This window comes from Salvia miltiorrhiza, chromosome 2 (assembly GCF_028751815.1).
Source record: "Salvia miltiorrhiza cultivar Shanhuang (shh) chromosome 2, IMPLAD_Smil_shh, whole genome shotgun sequence".
NCBI lineage: Eukaryota > Viridiplantae > Streptophyta > Magnoliopsida > Lamiales > Lamiaceae > Salvia > Salvia miltiorrhiza.
Window position 1 is genome coordinate 68,019,688 of NC_080388.1, and position 20,855 is coordinate 68,040,542.

Here is a 20,855-nt window from a genome sequence, read left to right on the forward strand (position 1 = left end):
AATTGTAACAAAGCAACAGAATTTTCTTTGGTAGTAGAGGATGTTGATATAGTTTAGAAAGTTGTTGAAAAAAGATAAGAAAAAGGTGGAAAATTGGACGTACGTGGAGAGTATTGTGGGGGAGTATGACAGCCACGCTTCTACACAATTCTGCATAACTTTAACCAAATTACCTCTCTTATCATCATCGCTCTTCACACCATATTCACACACTCACTCAACAAAATAGAAATGGCCTTGGCATCCACCAGTCTTCATGGAGCCAAGTCCATCGCTCCGCCGCCGGGGACCACCACCGGCCTACGGCGGCCGGCGGACCGCTTCGCGCTGAAATCATCCTTCTTCTCTCCATCTCTCAGCCTATTCGTGCCCTCAACTCTCCCAGCAACTGCACCTAAATTCTCTATGCGAGTTGCTTCCAAGCAAGCCTACATCTGCCGAGATTGCGGGTCATCTTTCTTTTATGTCCCTTTTTTTTTTTTTTTTATGCTATATGTAAATTTAAAAATATTGGGTTGGACTTTGGATTTGTGGTAATGCAGGTATATCTACAATGACAGAACACCTTTTGAGAAGGTGGCTGATAACTACTTCTGCCCTGGTACATTTCATTTTTCATCTTAATTCACAGATGGCCGTTTCTTGGGATAATAATGAAAGGGTGAATTAGAATACTTAGTTGTTTTGGATGTGTTGGTAGTATGTGGTGCCCCAAAAAGGAGATTCAGGCCATATGCGCCAGACGTTTCCAAAAATGTAAACAGCACAGATGTTCGAAAAGCCAGGAAAGCTCAGCTTAAGAGAGATGAAGCTGTTGGGTATGTCTATTTCCCTATTCAATCATATTTTATTACAAGCTCGTATTTTTGTTTGGAAAATGGTTGTGCAGGCAGGCGTTGCCCTTCGCAATAGCACTTGGAGTTGCAGCATTGATTGGCCTATATTTCTACCTCAACAGCTCCTTCTAGGATAACTCATTGTACTACATTTTTGTTACACTTGTCTACTATTCCTCCTAATCTATGATGCACGGATTCTTCAAAAATTAGCATGTACGGCGAATCGGATTCTTTTAGGGTGCGATTCTTTCGGATTCTCGTCGGATTCGCACCCGATTCGCCACGTGGCGTATCTTTTAAAATAATTTATAAAAATAAACCAAATTCGCAAATTCCATAGGCGAAATTCACGTATCTCGTGCATGAAAGGCCTACACAAGGTTATTTTGATAATTTTATTTTCAGTTATGACTTATATATTGGACTAATAATATTTAAATCGTTATATTGTTGCTCAATTAACTTATATAATTGAAAATGCTTAACTTCTGGATAAAATAAAATGTAAATTATATATAATTAATTTAAGAAAATTTAAATTGTATATATTTTATAAGCATTATATATCATAAAATTTTAATAATTAGATGTATCCTTGCCGAATCGCACCCTATAATTTTTAAAAACTTGTATCCATGTACTCGTATCATATCGCCCCCGCATCCGCACCCCCATACCTATGCAACATAGCTACTAATACATTCATCTTTCAATTGCTTTTTTGCCATCTTAAATTCCTTTTCCACCACTTACGGGGAAAAGAAAACAAAAATAGAACCTTTATGCCCAATTGAGGACATCGACAATTGAAAAGGGACATCTTAAATTTATAATATTTCTGGTGGAAAAGAGATAACATGTACTAATTCATATCTGCGCAGCAAACACACCAAAATGATAACGTGTTTCTGTTAATCATTAAATTTAAGTTACCTGATGAGATGGATTTTCTGCTATAAGCTGATAGAGTTGGACATTTCTGTACAAACATTGAAAGCAAAGAAAAAGTGGGAGAAAAGAATATGTATACTAAGGCGCCTCAAAAGCTAAGTTAATTTACATTATATGGTTCTATGACTATGATAAAAGGAATCATTCTTGGAGGACAAAAGAACCCTCGATCCGTTTCTCTGTGAATTGGGGAGGGATATTTAAAGAGGAGAATGGATCACTAAAACTTGATGCCGGAGCAGGTTTAAACTCGTACGGACCACCCTTCACGCCCCAAACCTGGAAACGAAATGAAACAAACTTATTATATATAGAAAAGATTAGTTTCCAAAAACATTGCAGCTAAAACTCACTTGATTTCCCTCGTCATCATAGCCTCTATCGCACGTGTGTATTTCGCTATTTTTCAACACTGTAAGTTCTGAGGTACAATATGATGCTCCATTCTGCAGTATATAAAGCACATGCTCAGAAAGGAAATCACTGAATTAACTTTCGGAGAATGGAGGGTGATATTGATATGAGGCAGTGAAAAAGGAAAGGTAGGAATACCCATGTATTAGGAAACCCATCTGCGGGAGATGAGCCTTCATATAAACAACGCTTCCCTCTATCACAGCGCTTGAGATATATGGTGGTCAGATGCTCTGCAATGTCCTGCATCAAAGTTTGAAAATTTGGATGATGTGAAGATATGCCAATCTGTAGCATACATGACAAAATATCAAATGCCCGAATCATGAACTTATCTGAGGAACCAAAGAAAACCTCATGTACCAACAATAAAGCTTCTAACTGCTAAAGCTCATCCTGGCTACTCGATCTACCTTAAAACTTTTGATGTAATGACCAGACGCAAGAAATCTGCCATATATATACGTATAGAGAAATGTTTCCTAGACTCACCAGGACGGGCACCACCATGTGCACCTAGAGTAGTAGAGCTATTTGGCCTTAAAGTGGTGATTTAAATGACATCAAATGCACTAGGTGGTCACGGAGGTGCCCAAGCCAATCGCTTGATGCAGGAGGAATCACTCACTCCAAATGCAAGAACACTTGCAGAATATATATTTTTTAAAACTCAAAATCAACTTCTTCCACGGATTAGATTTTCTTTGAATTCTTTTTTTGGCTGAAAACTAGACTCGATTATCTTTCCATCCATGTATGGCTCATCCCCTGGATGATTCCCAATCAAAGCAAGTAGCAGATTTTGAGACTGCATCACATGATGCTTAGAAATTTCAATATTGTAGATCACACTTCAGGTACTTCAATTCTTGTTTATTCTCAATATCCTGTCATTTCTACATCAGGTCCTTACAACCATCCTGATCCCTCCACCTTATTTCCTCTACTCCCTCTATGCCCAAAATAAGGCAGTAGAAGTGAGAAGTTCAGAATAGCTAAGGAAAAGCAAACTTAATTAACAGGAAAGACTATGTTTTTCTGCACAAGCTGACAAGCACTTCACTAGTTTTTAACCCCAGCTTCCTTACTGATTTTAGTATATCATTACAGTTCTCTTTCAACTCCCACTCAGTATATCATTATAAAGAATGGACTTCAAGTAATGGCTTTCTAGGATGTACTGTATGATCAGCTAGACAAGAATAATCTAGTACAGAACCACATTACACAGATGAGCTAATTGCTGATGTCCTATGATTTTGCAACTGGATCTCTGCAAGTCGCATAGAATCTTCAGCAGTACTCAGGGTGTATGTGCCAAAAAATGTGTTTTCGGAAGTGATTATAAATATAGGTTTCACAATAAGTTGCTTAATAGTGTAAGAGCAGATAATGTTTGCAATTAGTTAAAAGCAAAAAATCTGTTTGCCACAAAAACATTTTTATATGTAAAAAGACAATTTAGCCTTTACTTTTCTAAGTGTGTGAAAGGAAAGACTCAAAAGTGCAATTAAAATATGCTAAAATGTGGAGCTCGAAAGTTCTGTAAGGAAACTGTATTAATTTCCAAAAGAACAAAAGCAGAAAAAGAACATCCGGCTGCTGCTTTTAGATTATTACCTTACTTCTGCTCTATATGAGCTATTTAAAATTTGAAAACACTCAAAACCGTTGCATACAAGCACAAAATCAATTTCAGCTTACTTAAGCTTGTGCCTGCACTCACTCAACGACAAGAGATTAAAGTTCATCAGTTGGCATTGATATGGACATTCTAATCTTAAGCCAAAACCAGTACAGTAAGGAATTATTCCAACGCAGCATGAAAAACTACAAGTGTCTTTGCAATTAACAGAACCTAAGCTTCAGTGTCTTTAAGCAAAAGATATTCACATGTTGTTGAAAACAAGAAGGTCCTCATTATACTTTGCCAATAGGATGTTTTTTAGAAAAGTGTTAGTTAATCTCTAATCACTACCCTAAGGGGGTGTGTACTTTTAAGGAATAGCCTTGATGTATAAAAATAGTAAGGCTAATTCCCTTGCTTACTTAGATGGATTGAAACTTTGGGATTATTTCTATCAATTGAGCTAGTTTTGTTTGATTCATATCCCATTGAAAGGGTGGGATTGGAGAAATCCTACTCTTGAGGATAAAAACACTCAGTGTTGCATCTTATCAATCATGCAAAGTAGATGCCCCCTAAGCCTAAAATAAAGATATCTAGCCTGCAAATTCGGATACAAAACTTAATCCATTATTTCTAGAACTGTGAAGCTTGTGTTGCAATCAAAACTGGTAGTTATGCTAGATTGCATGATACCTCCTCCTCTTCCTAAAACCAAATGAGGCAGCTGTCTCACGGATCATATGGAACCAAATATGAATTGAGAATATTGCAGCAGATGACCACATGTCAATGATTAGCATCTCATCAAGACAAAAGTTGTTAGAACTTCAACTAAATGGTTAGATGGTATCGTGCTACAAGAGTAGTACATTCTCCTAAGTACTAATCAAGATAGAAGACACATTTACAGTGCTTGGTTTTCTATTTGAGAAGTACTTACAATAATATTTTATATTTATCAAACATCAAACCATGACTGCACTGCATGATCAGTTCCTCATGAAATGTGGCATAATGGCATGTTTAACCTGTAAGGTGTAGTATGCAAATGCATGTGTGGTGGGTATTATATTATAGTATATAAGTTTGAGTGAGTGTGGACTGTGGGCGCTCAAATTATCAAGATGTTATAAATCTAAGTTTGGAGCTTATATTAGATGACAAATCTGGCTTGGGAAGCCTATAAACATTTTTATTTGTAAACAAGCAGTTCTTTTTTTTTTTTTTTGATAAATTACATAAGTAAATAAATAAATTCAAAGACCGCGCGACGGAGGACTCGAACCCAGGACCTCAGGTCTTGGGCATTAACCTCTTACCGCTAGACAAGCAGTTCTTGTTTTATATATATATATATATATATATATATATATATAGGGTTGGGATCTATGAAAAAGTAACTATATTTCGTTCTGAATAAGTCAATAAATTTACCGAATAAATCACGCAACCGCACGAATAGTTATTTTACTGAATAAACACGTACATTTTTCGTTCATGCGCTCGCGTGATTTATTCAGTAAATGTATTGAGTTATTCAGCCTTCGTTGTTTCCTTCTACATTTAACATTCTTCATTGATCCATTCCCTATATATATATATATATATATATATATATATATATATATATACAATGGTGAAGAGTATTAAGCAAGTACAATATTACATTCTGCAAAGGCAACGATGGCATTGTTTGGTACTAAAATTTGGTTTTGTTATTTTTTTTGAACTAGGGACTCTATGAAAAGGCACAGTATTTCGAACTGTAATGTGGCAGAGTTCTAGAAACATGGATTGTGTAGCTAGGAATTAATATGAAGTGGGTCATACAGCTGCAGAGTTTTGATGTCGCCTACTGCTCCATAAACTGCATAGGTGTCCTAAAAATTGAGTTTGGCTAACAATGATGACACTTTACCACAATTTGCAACTTGCAACTAAACTGAGTCAAAACCAAACCCATCTATAAGTACACGGTGAATTAATTATTCTACTGTGCCACTTGAGATATAAATAGCACTAAGTTGCACTTTGTTTCCTTCCTATAAATTTGCAACTCTGTTTATTCGATTAAAAGCAATACTAGATGGTATCCATCTCCTGTGGCAGAGAGTAAGAATGATATCTAAACATAATCTTATTTAATAATTAAAGCATAATAAGACTGCATTTCTTACAAATCCCATTAGACAAGTTACGCAAGATGAGACTCCTTAAGAACTGCTGATGAGTAACATTTTGATAAATCACAAATAGCAATTGACCTAATAGTGAAGAATATTTTGTCTCCAAAAAAAAGTGAATAAATAAATTTGAGTAGAAGGCTTTTGAACTGCATACAATATACCACAAAAGACAGCAAAGATAAGGTCTTCAATAACAGAGGGGACCACAAAAATATTTCATATATCTTGATAGGATGCAATTCTCAGGTCCAAATATAGGTTCAACTTCAGAAACATAATTCCACTTACACCAATTACTTCTTCAGGCTGTGGCCTTTGGTCCCTTGATCGATCACAAAAATTCTTGTACTCCTCTGAGTCCCGGATAGCATACGTACTCATCTGCCCAAAGAGCAGGGGTCAATGATCATCAAATAAGTAAGACAGTTATTCTATAAACATATATGATCCATGAATGATATTAATGGTTATCATCTGTAGCAGAGATAGTTGAATAACAAAAACATGCACTAGAACTAACCTCAACATCACATTTCATCTCCTTTGAACAAGGCTTTACCATGAAAAATCTCTGCATCAAGATTGCTGTTAGAATAATTAATTAGTTTAAGGATATGCAACATATCCAAATTGACCAAACGTTCGTATTTTCATCAGTCAGAAGTCAACTTGGAAATCAAAGGGGAGCAAAAAAAAACAAAACCAAGTGCTGCCCATAGAACAGCTAGATCATAGAATGTTCATTTCCATATGGGAAGACTTCCCGCGGATGTTCACAACAAAAAAATACTGACAAAACATAGACATCAACAAATCTAAGTTTCAAACACTCGAAGTAGTTCAATCAAGTACCTGTCGAAAAGGTTTATGAGGAGTTCTCCAGAATGCCTGTCAGGAAAAAATCTATTGAAAATTCTTTGAAGATGAAGAAATCTTGCAAAGATAAATATCCAAGATAATAATTTTGAGTTATTCTACCTGTTCAAAGTACAAAACTCTTGAACCATCCACCATTTCCGCTGCTGGACACGAGAGCCATCTAGAGATAACACAAATAAGAATGATATATTTTCAAACAACAAAATAAAGGAACACCTCACAAAATTTACTGCATCCCCAACAATATGCTCAGTATAACCAACGAAGCAATAATTCAGTAGATCGCACCAAGAAGCAGTAGCAGGACATTGGATGCCAAAACGTAAACATGAATCGAAATCCTAGAAGCCTCGAGTCCCATACCACTTAACAAAGATGGAAAAACATAATGCTATTTTGCCATCCATTTTCCAGAACTCATTAACAAAAATCTGTTTGTCATTTCCATTTGGAAAAATGTTGTCTTCGTTAAAGAAAATCAATGTCACTATAACATGAAAGCATCTGAACAATGAAGTATCTACTGTAACCCACTAATTCCAATAAAACAATACTGGTTTAACATCTATACTAAATATTAACTCACATTAACCACCATAAAACAGTATCCAGATATCGACCAAACATCAACAGGCAAATAATTCTTTAAAACACATGACAACATAATTTCCCAACAAAGAATAATCAATTCCACAACCTCCACAGCTCGAAATGAGACCACAATTTCCCTAAATTCTTACACCAAGAAACCTAAGACATTAAATTTCATACACCAATCATCCTCTTCTCAAATAATAACCACAAACAACGAGATAGCAATTATGTAATCAATCCCACTCCAACCATAAACCTTCCAAAACATATCACCGAAGACGAAGCGACAGAAAATCACCTCAAATTGAAATAGTTGTCCGGCTCCCTCGACGCCTGCTCCCTCGAAAACTACCAATCCAAGTAAAATAAATAAATAAATAATCAAAACCACTAATTACACAAGTGGAATTTGGAAAGATGAATAGGAAAGTAACCTTCTCGCCGGCGAGTGAGTCGGCGACGATGCGCGCATGGTCCCAGCGGGTGGTGGACTTAGTGAGACGCTTCAGCAACAGCGCTCCGCCCATTAACACCAGACTCTTGAGCACTACTCCGCGGGCTTTGCTCCATCCATTGGAGCCCGAGCCCGAGTCGGAGTCCGAGCCCGAAACTGAGCTGGTGCACATGCTGCCTGTTGCTCGCTCGCTCTACTCAATCCACCCACTCTCCATCAATCATTAATGATTAACAATTTTGGGGGAAAAATGTTGTTAAAAAGAGATTTTGATTTTAGATTTTTGGATTTTGGAGTTTGATTTTGTTACATGAAGTGGCTGGCATTGTAATTAGAGGATTGGGTCAGATTGCGTGGTCCTCTCCTACTCCTACTATCCAAATTTACATTACTCTTTTAATTACTCATTTTTCGGTAACACACCGTTTCTTTCTAATTTTTACATATTTTTTCCCTTAAAAAAATTAAGGTTAAGTTACAAATGCCCTCCTAAACAAGACACTCCTAGAGCGTATCTCTCCCCATTTTCGATGTTGACCCAAATAAACCCCTAGAGTCAATAAAAATGGTACATTTAAACTCATGCTCTAAACGACCGTCTAACACCGTGAACTTACTGGATTTAAATGTACCCCTTTTATAGACTCTGGGATGTATTTGGGCCAAGGTCGAGAATGTAGGGTATACCCCTTCACCCTCTCCGCAAAACCCTCCGCCACCGCCGCGTGCGCCGCGCCGCCCCTCCCTTCTCTTCTCTGCGACGACCTCACTTATGCCAGTGGACTTCCCTTGGATTTGGATTATCTCAACTCTCCTGCAACTCGTCAATTATTGCGATTTCCATCGACCCAAGCCGATGCAGAAGATGTGAGTGACAGATGAGGCGGCGACAGACGGCTCGGGGCTCGTCGGCGTGCCACGCCCAACCGCTTTTTGCCGTCTGCGTCGCGCCTCAGATCAGAGATGCCTCTGTCTCTTGGTGACATTTTCACCAACTCGGGCTTGGAGTTCGGCATGAAAGGGCAGATGATTCGCTTGTTTCCGGCGGTGGGCTTGGATGTCGGAGCGGGAGCAACTACCAGTGGAGATCTCGCGTGGATGGACCTCTGTGTGGCGGCAACGACACCACTGTGAGCAGTGACGAGGAGGATGGTCCTCCATCGTTTTTCTCATCCCACCGCACCGACGTTGGGAGACGGAGTGTCCGTGAACGGGAAATGACCGGCGACGAAGTGTGACGTCTAAAAACATCACAATCTTTCTCCGGTGTGGCATCGAACGCATCAGTGACGTGAATCTAAAGAAGGCGGCGGCTGCTGGTTAAAAGGTGGGCCCCACGATTAAAAAAATAAAAAAATTAAGCTAACGGTGTTAGACGACCGTTAAGAGCCTGAGTTTAAATGTACCCTTTTTATTGATTTTGGGGGTTTATTTGGGCCAACATTGAGAATGGGGAGAAATACACTATAGGGGTGTCTTGTTTAGAGGGCAGGCTCAAAGTAGATAATTTGTGTTACCTCTCTGTTAAGAAAAGTTTTACCTTAAAAAATTTATATTCCACAATTGTAGTAAATTATAAATCATATCTATATCTTTTTTTTTTGATCGGGCAAAGTCATGTTAGATGTTAGTAATTAGTTCTCCATCCACTCCAAGAACCACCTTATCTCTTCATTCACCAAGATCCACCTTATATCCTCCAATCTCCAATTCGCTCCCAAGAGGGATCGAACCCGAGTCACTTCACTTAAGTGAGGACCCGGTGGCCAGTGGGCTAAGCCCCTGGTTAAATCATATCTATATCTATACATGTTATCTTTTCTGTTCCAACTGTACTAAATTTTCTACATTGGTTCTAGAAATTGTATTGCACTTCAAGTAACTACAACATATAATCAAACATGCCCCCTCACTTATTTAATTATATTTATATTTACATTTACATGTTTTTCTTATTTGTTGTTGTTGCTGTTGAAAATTTTGACACATTTTGTCAGATATGATATTGTTGTATAACAAAACAAGGCAAAAGAATAAGGAAATCAAAAGTTGAAAAGAAAGAATATAACAAAAGAATATTATTTTCCTTTTAACTTATTTGAATGAATAATTATATACTCCCTCCGTCCCATTATTCATGGCCTGTTTTCCTTTATAGGCTGTCCCATTATTCATGGCATGTTTCCTTTTCTATACAAAATTAGGGCTCATTAACTACAACTAATAAACTTAATTTAAGGATAATTAGAACACACCCTCTCTAATATCACACGCCTCTTTCTCTCTCTACTTTAGCTCTCTTTCTCTCTCTCTCTCTCTCTCTCTATCTCTATCGTATCGTCCCAGTCTCTCTCTTCTCCCACCAAAATTTCTCACTCGGTCACACCTCTCCACTGCGCCGCCTTCTCCACCTCCGTTGGATCTGCGCCGCCTCCATCGTGCCTCCTAAATTTCTCTCCACTGCGCCCGCCTCCTCCTCCGGATCTGCGCCGCCTCTGCATCTGCACCGCCTCCGTCGCGCCGTTGCAGTGGCGCAACAACCTCCCCATCTCTCATCCACTTCCTTCTCACCGACCTCCCTCTTGAACAACAAGTACGTGATGTGGGGGCTAGGGTTTACAGTGGGTGGAGCGGCCACCACCAACCTGTTGGTCGCCGGAGTTCTGTAAACGGGAGGGAGAGAGAGGTCAGGACGGAAATGGGGAAATGATGTAGTGAATTTCTTAAATTTCTTTAAGCACTTCTTGAATTTGGGGGAAATGATGTAGTGAATTTCTTTAATTTCTTTGTTGGTTGTTTGAGTGATAGTGGTTGTTTGAATTTCTTTGGTGGAAGCCGGTGGCGGCAGCGGCAGCGGCAGCAGCAGATTTTTGGAGTAACAAAGCCTCATTTATTAACCATATTTAACATTCACTAATAATAATATTAAACATGTGGGCCATACAATATTTATCCTAATATTACTCTCCTTAATACCCGTGTCGAAAAGAAACGGGCCATGAATAGCGGGACGGAGGGAGTATGTAGTATTCGAATTAATAATAAAAAAATTGACTCATGCTTGTAGATCGATTTTAATTTTATTCGATATTGTAGATTATTTAAATAGATATAGAAGCTCAATATAAATTAAAACTAATAAAAAAATGTTGCTTCGGTAACTAATTTTAAATTAATATCAATTTCAAGCATTTTGGTTTTATTTACTTCCTCCGACCCACTTCAAATGTCTCGAAATTATAGGATTGATCCTATTTGAAATGGGAGGGAGGGAGTAATAACTTACACACTTAAATGACTTTTGGGTTCTCCTTGATAAGATTCTAGTCATGTTCAATTTAAATTTCATTATGATTTTCAGATAAGCAGATACATTGTCACATTGGGCACAATTAAAACAACATAATATAGCTATTTTTGTGTATGAAAGATTGTAATCTGATAAACAAAAGTAGTGATACATAGGATTGAAATTACTGTAAATTAAAGGAGAAAACGAAGACGACTAGACATCTCTGATTAAAGGAAATGGTGATTGAAGGAGAGGATGATGATCTTGCTTAATCTTGGCCTCCTCAAAGCAGTAAACAGGGGCTTGCCAATTGGAGTCGTCAAGCACTTTCCCCACCTCGAATGTCATCACTTGTGTACTCAGCCCTGCAAAGTGTTGCCAAATATCATCACTATACATTATATGTGTATATAGTATATCATATCATTTGTATTTGAAAGAGTGAGACGTGTTTACAGTGAGCACTACGTAAAACATGAATAATAATATGAACATACATAAATATAATAAGTAGTAAAAACTACACAAAAACTTATAACGTAATTTGATAATATTGATAACACACCTACGTCTGGACTCTGGAGGTTGAAAAAACAATTCACTCATGAAGTTAAGTTATAAATAACTTGCACAATAAAATTTCACCTTTATTACGCCTAACAACTTTACAAAAAACTTCATCAATGATAGACTGGTAGATGTGTATACATCACACATACCTTAGATGTGATCTCGATTGATACGCTTACCACCTAACTCCTCAATAAACAAGAATATAAAATTCTTTTACAATTTTACGCTTAATAATGTTTAACCTCTGCTAGCACAAATATAAAAACTCGCAGTAGGAAAACATACAAGTTGATAGCACCATTCAAAGATATAAATAATATGAATGAGATGAAAAATATCCACATTTTTTGAACATGACATGGCATTTAAATCTCTTCAAACCCTAGATTTTGACTTGTGATCTGGACAAGATACATTTCTTTTATAATACACCTTCCGTTTATGATAAAACATTATAGGAGGAAGTGCCACGAGTTTAAGACGAAATTGTTGAGTGTGTGGGGAGTCATGAAAAGATGTTGTAAATAATATTGAATGTGGTGAAAATGTAAAAAGGAAGGGTAAATGAGGTATTATAAGTGATAAGGTATAGTCCAACAATAGAATATAATTTTTTTTGAATGCCACAAAAAGGAAAGTAGGAAATTTTATCATGTACGAGTGAAGTATTTTTTAAATGAATAGGTTGCCTTGTAGATATAGTCTAATAAGAAAATTGCCATATACATTAGATTGTGTAATAGCACTCATGGACATACCTCATATAACACTATGGAACATAAGCTTTAATTGTTTACATATATACAATAACAAATTTCAACTTAATACTTCATTGGTCTCTAAAAAATATGTGGTGGTGTGGGTAGCACGAGTTTTAAGAAATGTAGGATGAGTGTATTATGAGTAGAGAATGAGTTCCACTTTATAAAGTATTATGTTACTCTAACAAAATAATGTTGGGCCATGATGATTTTTTTATGAATAACTATGAAAAGTATGAATAAAATTCACTATAAGAATTGGGCACATAGACAACATAAAATAGAAAATAGACAATAAATTTGGCCAAATGTGTTGTCAAATACTCCCTCCGTCCCACCATTTTAGTCCCCTCCCACTTTTCACACATATTAAGAAAATGCATTTAATTTTTATATTTTTATCTTTTATATCCTTATTTATTATTTTCACATTTAAGTGAAGCAATAAATAAAATTTAATTTAGTAAAAACGATATTTTTATATAGTATTAATTAAAAAAGTGGACTATCTTTTCGGGACATCTCAAAATGGAATAAGGGACTAAAATGGTGGAATGGATGGAGTATTATATAGACAACCATAATAGCTAAACTTGTTGTCTATGACCATGAAAAAATGCGGTCATAGATAACAAATTTTGAAAGTTGTTGTCTATTAATGCTCTTACACAAAATGCGGTCACATTCAATTCACGAATTAGCTAAAAAAAACATGTATTTAAATGCAATAGAAACCCGAATTTCTTAAAACAAACTTAAGTAGGTGTAAAAAGTAAAAATGTGGTGAAAGTAAAAAGCTAACCTGAGTAGAAAGTCCAAGAAACAGGCGTGTTGGTGACAACATCCTCGTAATACCAAATGAAACCAACCTTCTCCCACACATTGCAGAGGAAGCCGTCCTTGCGCTGCTGCCCCAAGTAGTTTGCGCCGTCGAGAAAATTAGGGCGGAGAATTCCCACCGGAAAATGCATGGTGGTACACTGCTCGCGCGTGTAGTAGTAGGAGGTGCCGTTGTCCCACTCCAAATCGTAGATGATTTCCCCCAGTTGTTTGTAGATGATGTTGAGGTTGCGGCCGTTGGGCCAATCGTACCAGAGCTCGTTGATTTGAAGCTGCCCTTGCCTGTTTCTCAGCACCTGCGTCGAGTGGAACTGCAGCGGCCATGGGGCGGGCGTCGGCTCGCTCCAAACCGGGAGGATGACAGAGATAAAGAGGAGAAGGAGAAGACAGAGATTCATGTTGTCCACCATACTTACAAATCTTTTTGTGGATAAGGTGTATGGAATTCATCCATGGAGTCATTTTCGTACTGGACATGCGATCTTTTGCCTTTGTTCAAATACACACCACACATATATGAGTGTTATGTGCTCAATATATGATATTTTTAGGGACATTTGCAAAAATGCCCACATCCTTATAAAAACTTGTAAAATTGAGTGGGCAATTTTACAAGTTTTTATAAGAAAGGGGCATTTTTCCCTATTAACACATATTTTTATGGGGTAATTGATACTCACAATGCTTGTAAATAATTTACATGTAATAACATTGCTTGTAATTTCAAGTTGTTACACATGATTGACATCACTTCCGATTTACTATATCATTCACGCTGTCAATCCTCAAATATTCTTTAAACAAGTCCAGTAAGATCATTTCTGGTTTGAGTTTGACAGTTCTATAACTTAATCATATTTACCCTTATTCCAACTCCAGATAATAGAGATTATCCCACTTAAAAGGTAATTTTTATTATAATTAAATTTTGTAAGGTGAAGTTGCAGCATTTGACAGTTATTTGCATATGTATAATAAGAAAGAGACAGGCTCCATTACGAAGTGGAATTTGTCCATCAATTAGTAGAAATAAGAAAGATTTTGGGCTTGGTCCCTGCAGCTCAACATTAATTGTTGAAAGCTAATTCAAGTAAACAAACTAAGTGATACATTGCTTACAGAAAACATTACACCAAGATTAGGGTAAAATTAGCAATATCTCTAATCAAATTCAAACCAAATGCTGATTGAGGAAGAAGAGGTGTGTGCTTGCGGCTGGCCTTCCCAAAACAGTAAGCAGGGGCTTGCCAGTTTGGGTCATCAAGCACTTTCCCAACCTCAAATGTCATCACATGCGCTCTCATCCCTGCAAATTCACACAACCAATTTTCACACATTTGTGTATTTTAAGGCAATTAAACCTATTTGCAATACATAAGACTCACTATTTGAAAGAATATGCTGCGAAATTTCTCAAACAGCCTTAGGATTTGTACCTGAGGAGATGAAAGTCCAGGAAACAGGCCTTTTAGTGTCGACATCTTCATAGTAGCGAATGAAATCGACCTTCTCCCACACATTGCATAGGAAGCCATCGGTGCGCTCTTGGCCGGTGTAGTTGGCGCCGTCGAGGAAATTAGGGCGGAGAATCCCCACGGGAAAATGCACGGTGCTGCACTCCTTGTTAGCGTCGAGCGTGTAGTAGAAGGAGGTGCCGTTGTTCCACTCCAAATCGTAGAGCTTCTTCCCGAGCTGGTGTTGTATGATGTTGAAGTTGCGGCCGTTGGGCCAGTCGTACCAGAGGTCCGTCACTTGCAAGCCGCTGCTGCTGTTGATGAAGAGGATCGAGTGGAACTGGAGCGGCCACGGCGATGGTGATGGTGATGCCACTGCGCGAGAGAGGAAAAGAGAGAGAATGGAGAGGGAAAGAGAGAGATAAATGGGGATTTTCTCCGCCATTTTTGAGTATGGATGAGACTTGGCGGTGATTCGAGTAAGGTAAGGGTGAGAGTGAGACGGGTTGCGGTTTAAGTACTTCACACGACCACTATTTGGGAGGAAATCAACCAGCAATATTTAGGATTGTAAATTTATAATCAGAAAATAAGGGATAATTTTTTTTTTTCATTTTTATAAAATAGAATTTCACTTTTATCATTACTCTTTTTTCACTATAAAGAATAGATAATATTATCATTTAATTTTTGGTGTGATAATATTGTTTCTCATTTGAATCATTACTCTTTTTTTCACAATAAAGAAGAGATAATATTATCATTCAATTTTTGGTGTGATAATATTATCTCTCATTTGAGTGAAAATTAGGAATAAGTGAGGGTCAAAATCTATTTTGTAGAAAATAAGAGAAAAGAAAGAAAGAATTTAAAGTGTGAATTTTTGTTTTTTTCCCCCCTCATTTTCTCATTAATAAATTTACAATCAAAGATAACATAGCTTAGTTGAAAATCCCATAATTTTTTAATCGGTGCTCTCTAATTTTTTAAATTAATCTTCTCTCTCTTTTTTCTTTTTGAATTCTTCATTTTTTGTTTTAGGTAATGAATATACTAGTTTGCCCAAAAGAATCAATTAGTTTGTTTGTTCGTTTGTTTTGAATTTGAAATTTGAAATGATCATCCTTTTCCGATTTCATTGTTGGTGAGGAGCAATATATGCAGGTGGTGTGCACCCCCCGGGTCTGCCAAGCCTCGTGCAGGGTGTCCACTTAACCGTAAGCCATGGAAGGTGGTGTGCATCCCCCGGGTCTGCCAAACTCCGTGCAGGGTGGACCTTTAACCGTAAGCCACGAAAGTTGGTCGCACCCCCCGGGTCTTCCATGCTCCGTGCAGGGGGTTACTATTCAATCGTAAGCCGCGAAAGTTGGTCGCGCCATCCGGGCCTTCCATGCTCCGCGCAGAGGTGGCACATAATCATAAGCCGCGAAAGTTGGTTACACCCCCCGGGTCCTCCATGCTCCGCGCAGAGGTTGTCCTTAACCGTAAGTCACGAGAGGTGGTGTGCACCCCCCGGGTCTACCAAGCCTCGTGCAGGGTGTTCATTTAATCGTAAGCCGTGAAAGTTGGTCGTGCCACCTGGGCCTTCCATGCTCCACGCAGAGGGTTACTATTTAATCGTAAGCCGTGAAAGTTGGTCGTGCCACCCGGGCCTTCCATGCTCCACGCAGAGGGTTACTATTTAATCGTAAGCCGTGAAAGTTGGTCGCGCCACCCGGGCCTTCCATGCTCCACGCAGAGGGTTACTATTTAATCGTAAGCCGCGAAAGTTGGTTGCACCCTCCGGGTCTTCCATGCTCCGCGCAGAGTGCTCAAGCATGGATGGGAAGCAGCATGGATGGGAAGCACGAAATCGCCAGCAAAGAAATCAACCAAATCCTCGTCAGAGGAGGCGGTGAAATCCTTCCTAGAAGAGTTAACCAAATCCTCGCCAGAGGAGTCATCTCAATCCTCGCCAGAGGAGTCATCACAATCCTCGCCAGAGGAGTCATCTCAATCCTCGCCAGAGGAGTCATCTCAATCCTCGCCAGAGGAGTCATCATAATCCTCGCCAGAGGAGTCATCACAATCCTCGCCAGAGGAGTCATCACAATCCTCGCCAGAGGAGTCATCTCAATCCTCGCCAGAGGAGTCGTCACGATCCTCGCCAGAGGAGTCGTCTCAATCCGCAGAAGAGGAGTCATCACAAGAAATTAAAGCAATTCCAAGGGAGGGGATTAGAGAAGCATCAACAACAATCATAATAAACCAATTCAAATCAACAGGGGAAAGACGGAAATATAAACCCCACCTCAACAGGCAGCGAAAACAACACAAATAACAGAGATAAAAGAAGCAAGGAGGTGAACGAAATTTCATTAAAGCACGCTCAAGAAGCAAAGCTGTACATCAAAAACCGACGGTAAGTGTTTAATTGGTACAAATTAAAGAGTTACAAAATTCTCTTTTGGTAAAGTCAGGAGAGAAAGGGGAAACATCAAGAGGGAGGAACAGGGGCAGCTTGGGCAACAGCAGAGGAGACGGGAGCAGAGGCAGAGGGAGCCCGGGAAGGAACACCACTTGCAGAAGCATGACCCGAAATAGTTTTCTCTGAAAACACGGGCAACAGGCCAGTCTCCTTCGCTTGGGGAAGACGAACTCCCAAATCCAACAACGGTGCAGCCTCCTGCACATACAGATCCTCATTCTGGTACAGATTGAACAGCTGTTCCACCGCGGCAGAGGAAGAGGCAGAGTCGGTGAAGGCAGAAGCCGCTAAGTCAGAGGGCAGGGGAGGCTCCAGGCCGAACTGAGAAAATGTTCGAGAACTCTCGCCAGAGGGATCCCGCAGCCGGTTCACAAAGCGCGCCAGGGTAGCAGAGAACGCAGGCGCATATATGGGAGCAGAAGGTAGCAAGTCAGATCCAATCCCAAGAGAAAAATAGGGAATGGCTTTCTCTAGCACCGGGTACCACCACTCTGGCTTCTCTGGAGAATGCGCAGGGATCCCCATCCGCTTATTTATCTCCTCATCCTGGAGATTATCCATCAGGGCTTTGAAATTCAAAGTGGCAAGTTGCTCCGGGGTGGCCCCCGCCATCTCCAATGCCTTGGAAGCTGTTTGCTCTATCACATAAGCAAAGAGGGGTCCAAAATCCGCCAAATACTCGGGAGTCTTTTTGAAAGCATCCAGAGTACCTTCCAGCATCAACCCCAGGAAATGTTGACCCCGTGGAGACAAGAAATATTCCAGGCGTTGATCTCGAGCCCCCAGAACGAACGCGCGGTTCTGAGCTTCCACAAGTATCCTCTTCCAACCCCGCCTGGCTTCCCTGTAGTCTCTTTCATAACCAGCTTTGAACTTGACTAAGCTTTCGTGGCTCTCCTTTGTGGCTCTCAACAACTCGGAGGCCAAGGATGCTCTCTCCACCTCCACCTGAGCTAATTTATCTTTCAGATCAGCGATCTCCGCTTCAGCTTTACTCAGACGCTCTACTACCCCGGCGACATCATCATCACGCTTGGCGATGTCCGCCTGTTCCTTCTCCCGTTCTTTCTCAGCCATTTCGTAGTCATGGATGCATTTAACAGCCCCCCACATCCCTGACTCCACCTGCAAGAAGATAAAATGGGTTCCAACAAAACCATAAAAAGGTTAGTAATTTAAAAAATTCTTAATAAAGAGCATAACATGCAGGATACCTGAAGAGCCAACCGGCAGAGCTGAGTAGCTAAAGCCGGTCGGGTCAGCTTCCCCATCTTCTCTTGGTCCTTTGAATGGACACGAGCTATCAAGGCGTCAATCAATTCCTGCCCCGATAAGCTCGAAATCGGTCCAGGAACAAGATCCTCTGGTTCGTCAGCCGAGGGCATTGCAGCTTTGCCCTTACCCTTTCCACCGACAGAGGGGAGAACCTTGGAACCACCAGCTGACTTCTTCGCTGGCCCTTTGCCCTTGTCCCCAGCAGGAGTGAGAATCTTCACACCACCAGCAGACCTCCTCGCTGGCTCTGAGGACTTGCCAGTCTTTTTCAGGCTTTCCTGTCTCTCCTTCTCACCCATAGAGATCAGGGAACCTCTCTTCCGCTTCTTCGTAAGATCAGCAAGGGTGGCATCTGGAGCCGAATCAGGCGAAGGAACCTCATCGGTAATATCCACGACTTGGATATCTTCTTCGCGGGAGCCAGCGGCATCACCAGCACTGGAGCGCCCACTTCTGTGAACAAGAGCCCCCACATCAACTTCCTCCGCATCAAAGGAGTGCGAGGCTTCCACATTTCCCTCTGGGATTTCAACTACAGGGGGAATGGGGATCAGTTGGGAACCAGCAGGCTGCTCCGAGGGACTTGTTCTGGAAGCAGAACCGCTTGGGCCATGTGCTCCGCTGCCAGCAAGAGAAGGGGTGTCAGGCAAATTGTCCCCACATTTCGATCTCCAAGACATATCTGCAAACCAAAAGTTCACATCATTAAAAGCAGGGTAACAAAAGCTAATGTGTTTTCTAATGTATATTTTTTACCTATTGATCTCGCTGGATACAGGGGAAACAGACCATTATATGCCAGAGAGGAATTGTTCTCGGCCAGGTACTTACAGTCTAGAGTCTGGGCTTTATTCATAGCATTAAGGTGAGTTATAATACTCTAGTCACGGGTAGAAGGGACTTCGGGAGAGGCTGGCTTATAAGTAGTGCGACTTGTATGCCATTCCAGCTCCGAAGCACCATAATCGCGCCAGTTGCCGAAAGGGGTGCGCACATAACAATAGTATTCCAGGAAGCCCTTATCGAAAGAATTCAGAGAGGAAAGGAAGGTGATAGGATATTTCGGGTGGGCAGCAAAGCTATACAAGGGATTGCCCTGCATACGAAGGGTCTGGGTCTGACAGAACAATTTGGCGGTGTCCCCAACACCGTGAGCCCGGCACAAAACATGAAAGGCATATAATCTCCGAATAGCAGAAGGAGCGACTTGAAAAAAGGGGATGTGAAAATAGTTACAAACATCAACCAGCAGAGTAGGAGGAGGGAGTCTCAAACCAGCATCTATTTGAGCTTTCCAAACAACTATCACCTTGGGATGACGAAGGCTTTCAGGAGGCGTTGAATCCTTACAAAAGGCCTCGAATTTTAAACCATCAGGACGCCTACATTTGCTTTTCAATTTTTCCACCTCCGCGACACTAAGGCGGGATGGAGGAATACGTTTGGGGGGTAGGCGGGGCTTTTTCCCTTTTTTCTTAGGTGGAGAAGGAGGGGGTGTAGTTTGAGATTCATCAGAAACAGAAGGGGAGGGAAGATTTTCAAGATCTTGCTGCGACGGGGAGGAAGATGAAGGGTCTTGGGCAGAAGGAGAGGGCGAACGAGAGGGTTGAGGGGCGGAGGTGCAGGCCATGATGGGAGATGTTAACCCTAGGGTTTCTAGCACGCTCAATCAGAGCACCAACAGTTATACCACTACACTACGATTAAACACAAAATTGCAGTGAAGAGGATACGCGAGTTACCTAGACCGGAGAAAGATGGACGGTAAAACCTGGAGCGGAAAGGTCGCGGGAGAATGCCGGAACAGTGAGGAAATCGCCGGAAAATGCAGAAAATTCGCTCGGAAAACTTGGAGAAGAAGAATAGGGAAAAAAGGGGAGTTCGAATCGGCTAAGTAAGATTGTACGCGGGTAACCACCAGCACGCGGGATGAACGGCACGTGGCATACGGAAGAAATCAACGGATGAGAATTTTTACGGAAAGGCGAAAGGACGCGAAGGTTAAAAAGTAACCTCGGGGTACGGGGAAAATACTGTAGACTGGGCAGACATTTAATGCGGATGACGTCATCCACGCGGGCGAGTCCTCTGACTAGTTGCATCTCTCCAGAGTGAACTAGCCAGACCAGGGGGTGGGAGTAACAAAAACGCCAGAGAACAATTTACAGGGCTTCTTTTTATTCTCTCATAATGTCAAAATGCTTATGTCTTTATGATTTACAGGGGCCAAGGAAAATAACAAAGCT

General features: G+C 40.3%; 4 protein-coding genes across 4 annotated transcripts; 1 reads left to right on the top strand and 3 right to left on the bottom strand.

Annotated features, from left to right (window-relative positions):
* The first annotated feature begins 26 nt into the window (after positions 1-26).
* LOC131008541 (uncharacterized) lies at positions 27-1,176 on the top strand. Its single transcript, XM_057935452.1, has 4 exons — positions 27-449; positions 543-601; positions 701-818; positions 890-1,176. Exons 1-4 carry the CDS (start codon positions 232-234, stop codon positions 966-968), a joined length of 474 nt encoding a protein of 157 aa, XP_057791435.1. The 5' UTR covers positions 27-231; the 3' UTR covers positions 969-1,176.
* A 558-nt stretch (positions 1,177-1,734) lies between these two features.
* Positions 1,735-8,335, bottom strand: LOC131008542 (chromophore lyase CRL, chloroplastic). Its single transcript, XM_057935453.1, has 9 exons — positions 7,928-8,335; positions 7,792-7,841; positions 6,999-7,059; positions 6,873-6,908; positions 6,541-6,591; positions 6,309-6,401; positions 2,343-2,447; positions 2,144-2,236; positions 1,735-2,069 (listed from the first exon to the last, which is right to left on the bottom strand). The coding sequence occupies exons 1-9, from the start codon at positions 8,117-8,119 to the stop codon at positions 1,932-1,934; spliced, it is 819 nt and encodes a 272-aa protein (XP_057791436.1). The 5' UTR covers positions 8,120-8,335; the 3' UTR covers positions 1,735-1,931.
* A 3,004-nt stretch (positions 8,336-11,339) lies between these two features.
* Positions 11,340-13,963, bottom strand: LOC131008543 (uncharacterized protein At4g14100-like). Its single transcript, XM_057935454.1, has 2 exons — positions 13,376-13,963; positions 11,340-11,604 (listed from the first exon to the last, which is right to left on the bottom strand). Exons 1-2 carry the CDS (start codon positions 13,821-13,823, stop codon positions 11,453-11,455), a joined length of 600 nt encoding a protein of 199 aa, XP_057791437.1. The 5' UTR covers positions 13,824-13,963; the 3' UTR covers positions 11,340-11,452.
* Positions 13,964-14,408: 445 nt separating this feature from the next.
* LOC131008544 (uncharacterized protein At4g14100-like) lies at positions 14,409-15,425 on the bottom strand. The gene is made up of 2 exons (XM_057935455.1): positions 14,850-15,425; positions 14,409-14,719 (listed from the first exon to the last, which is right to left on the bottom strand). The coding sequence occupies exons 1-2, from the start codon at positions 15,310-15,312 to the stop codon at positions 14,541-14,543; spliced, it is 642 nt and encodes a 213-aa protein (XP_057791438.1). The 5' UTR covers positions 15,313-15,425; the 3' UTR covers positions 14,409-14,540.
* Positions 15,426-20,855: the final 5,430 nt, after the last annotated feature.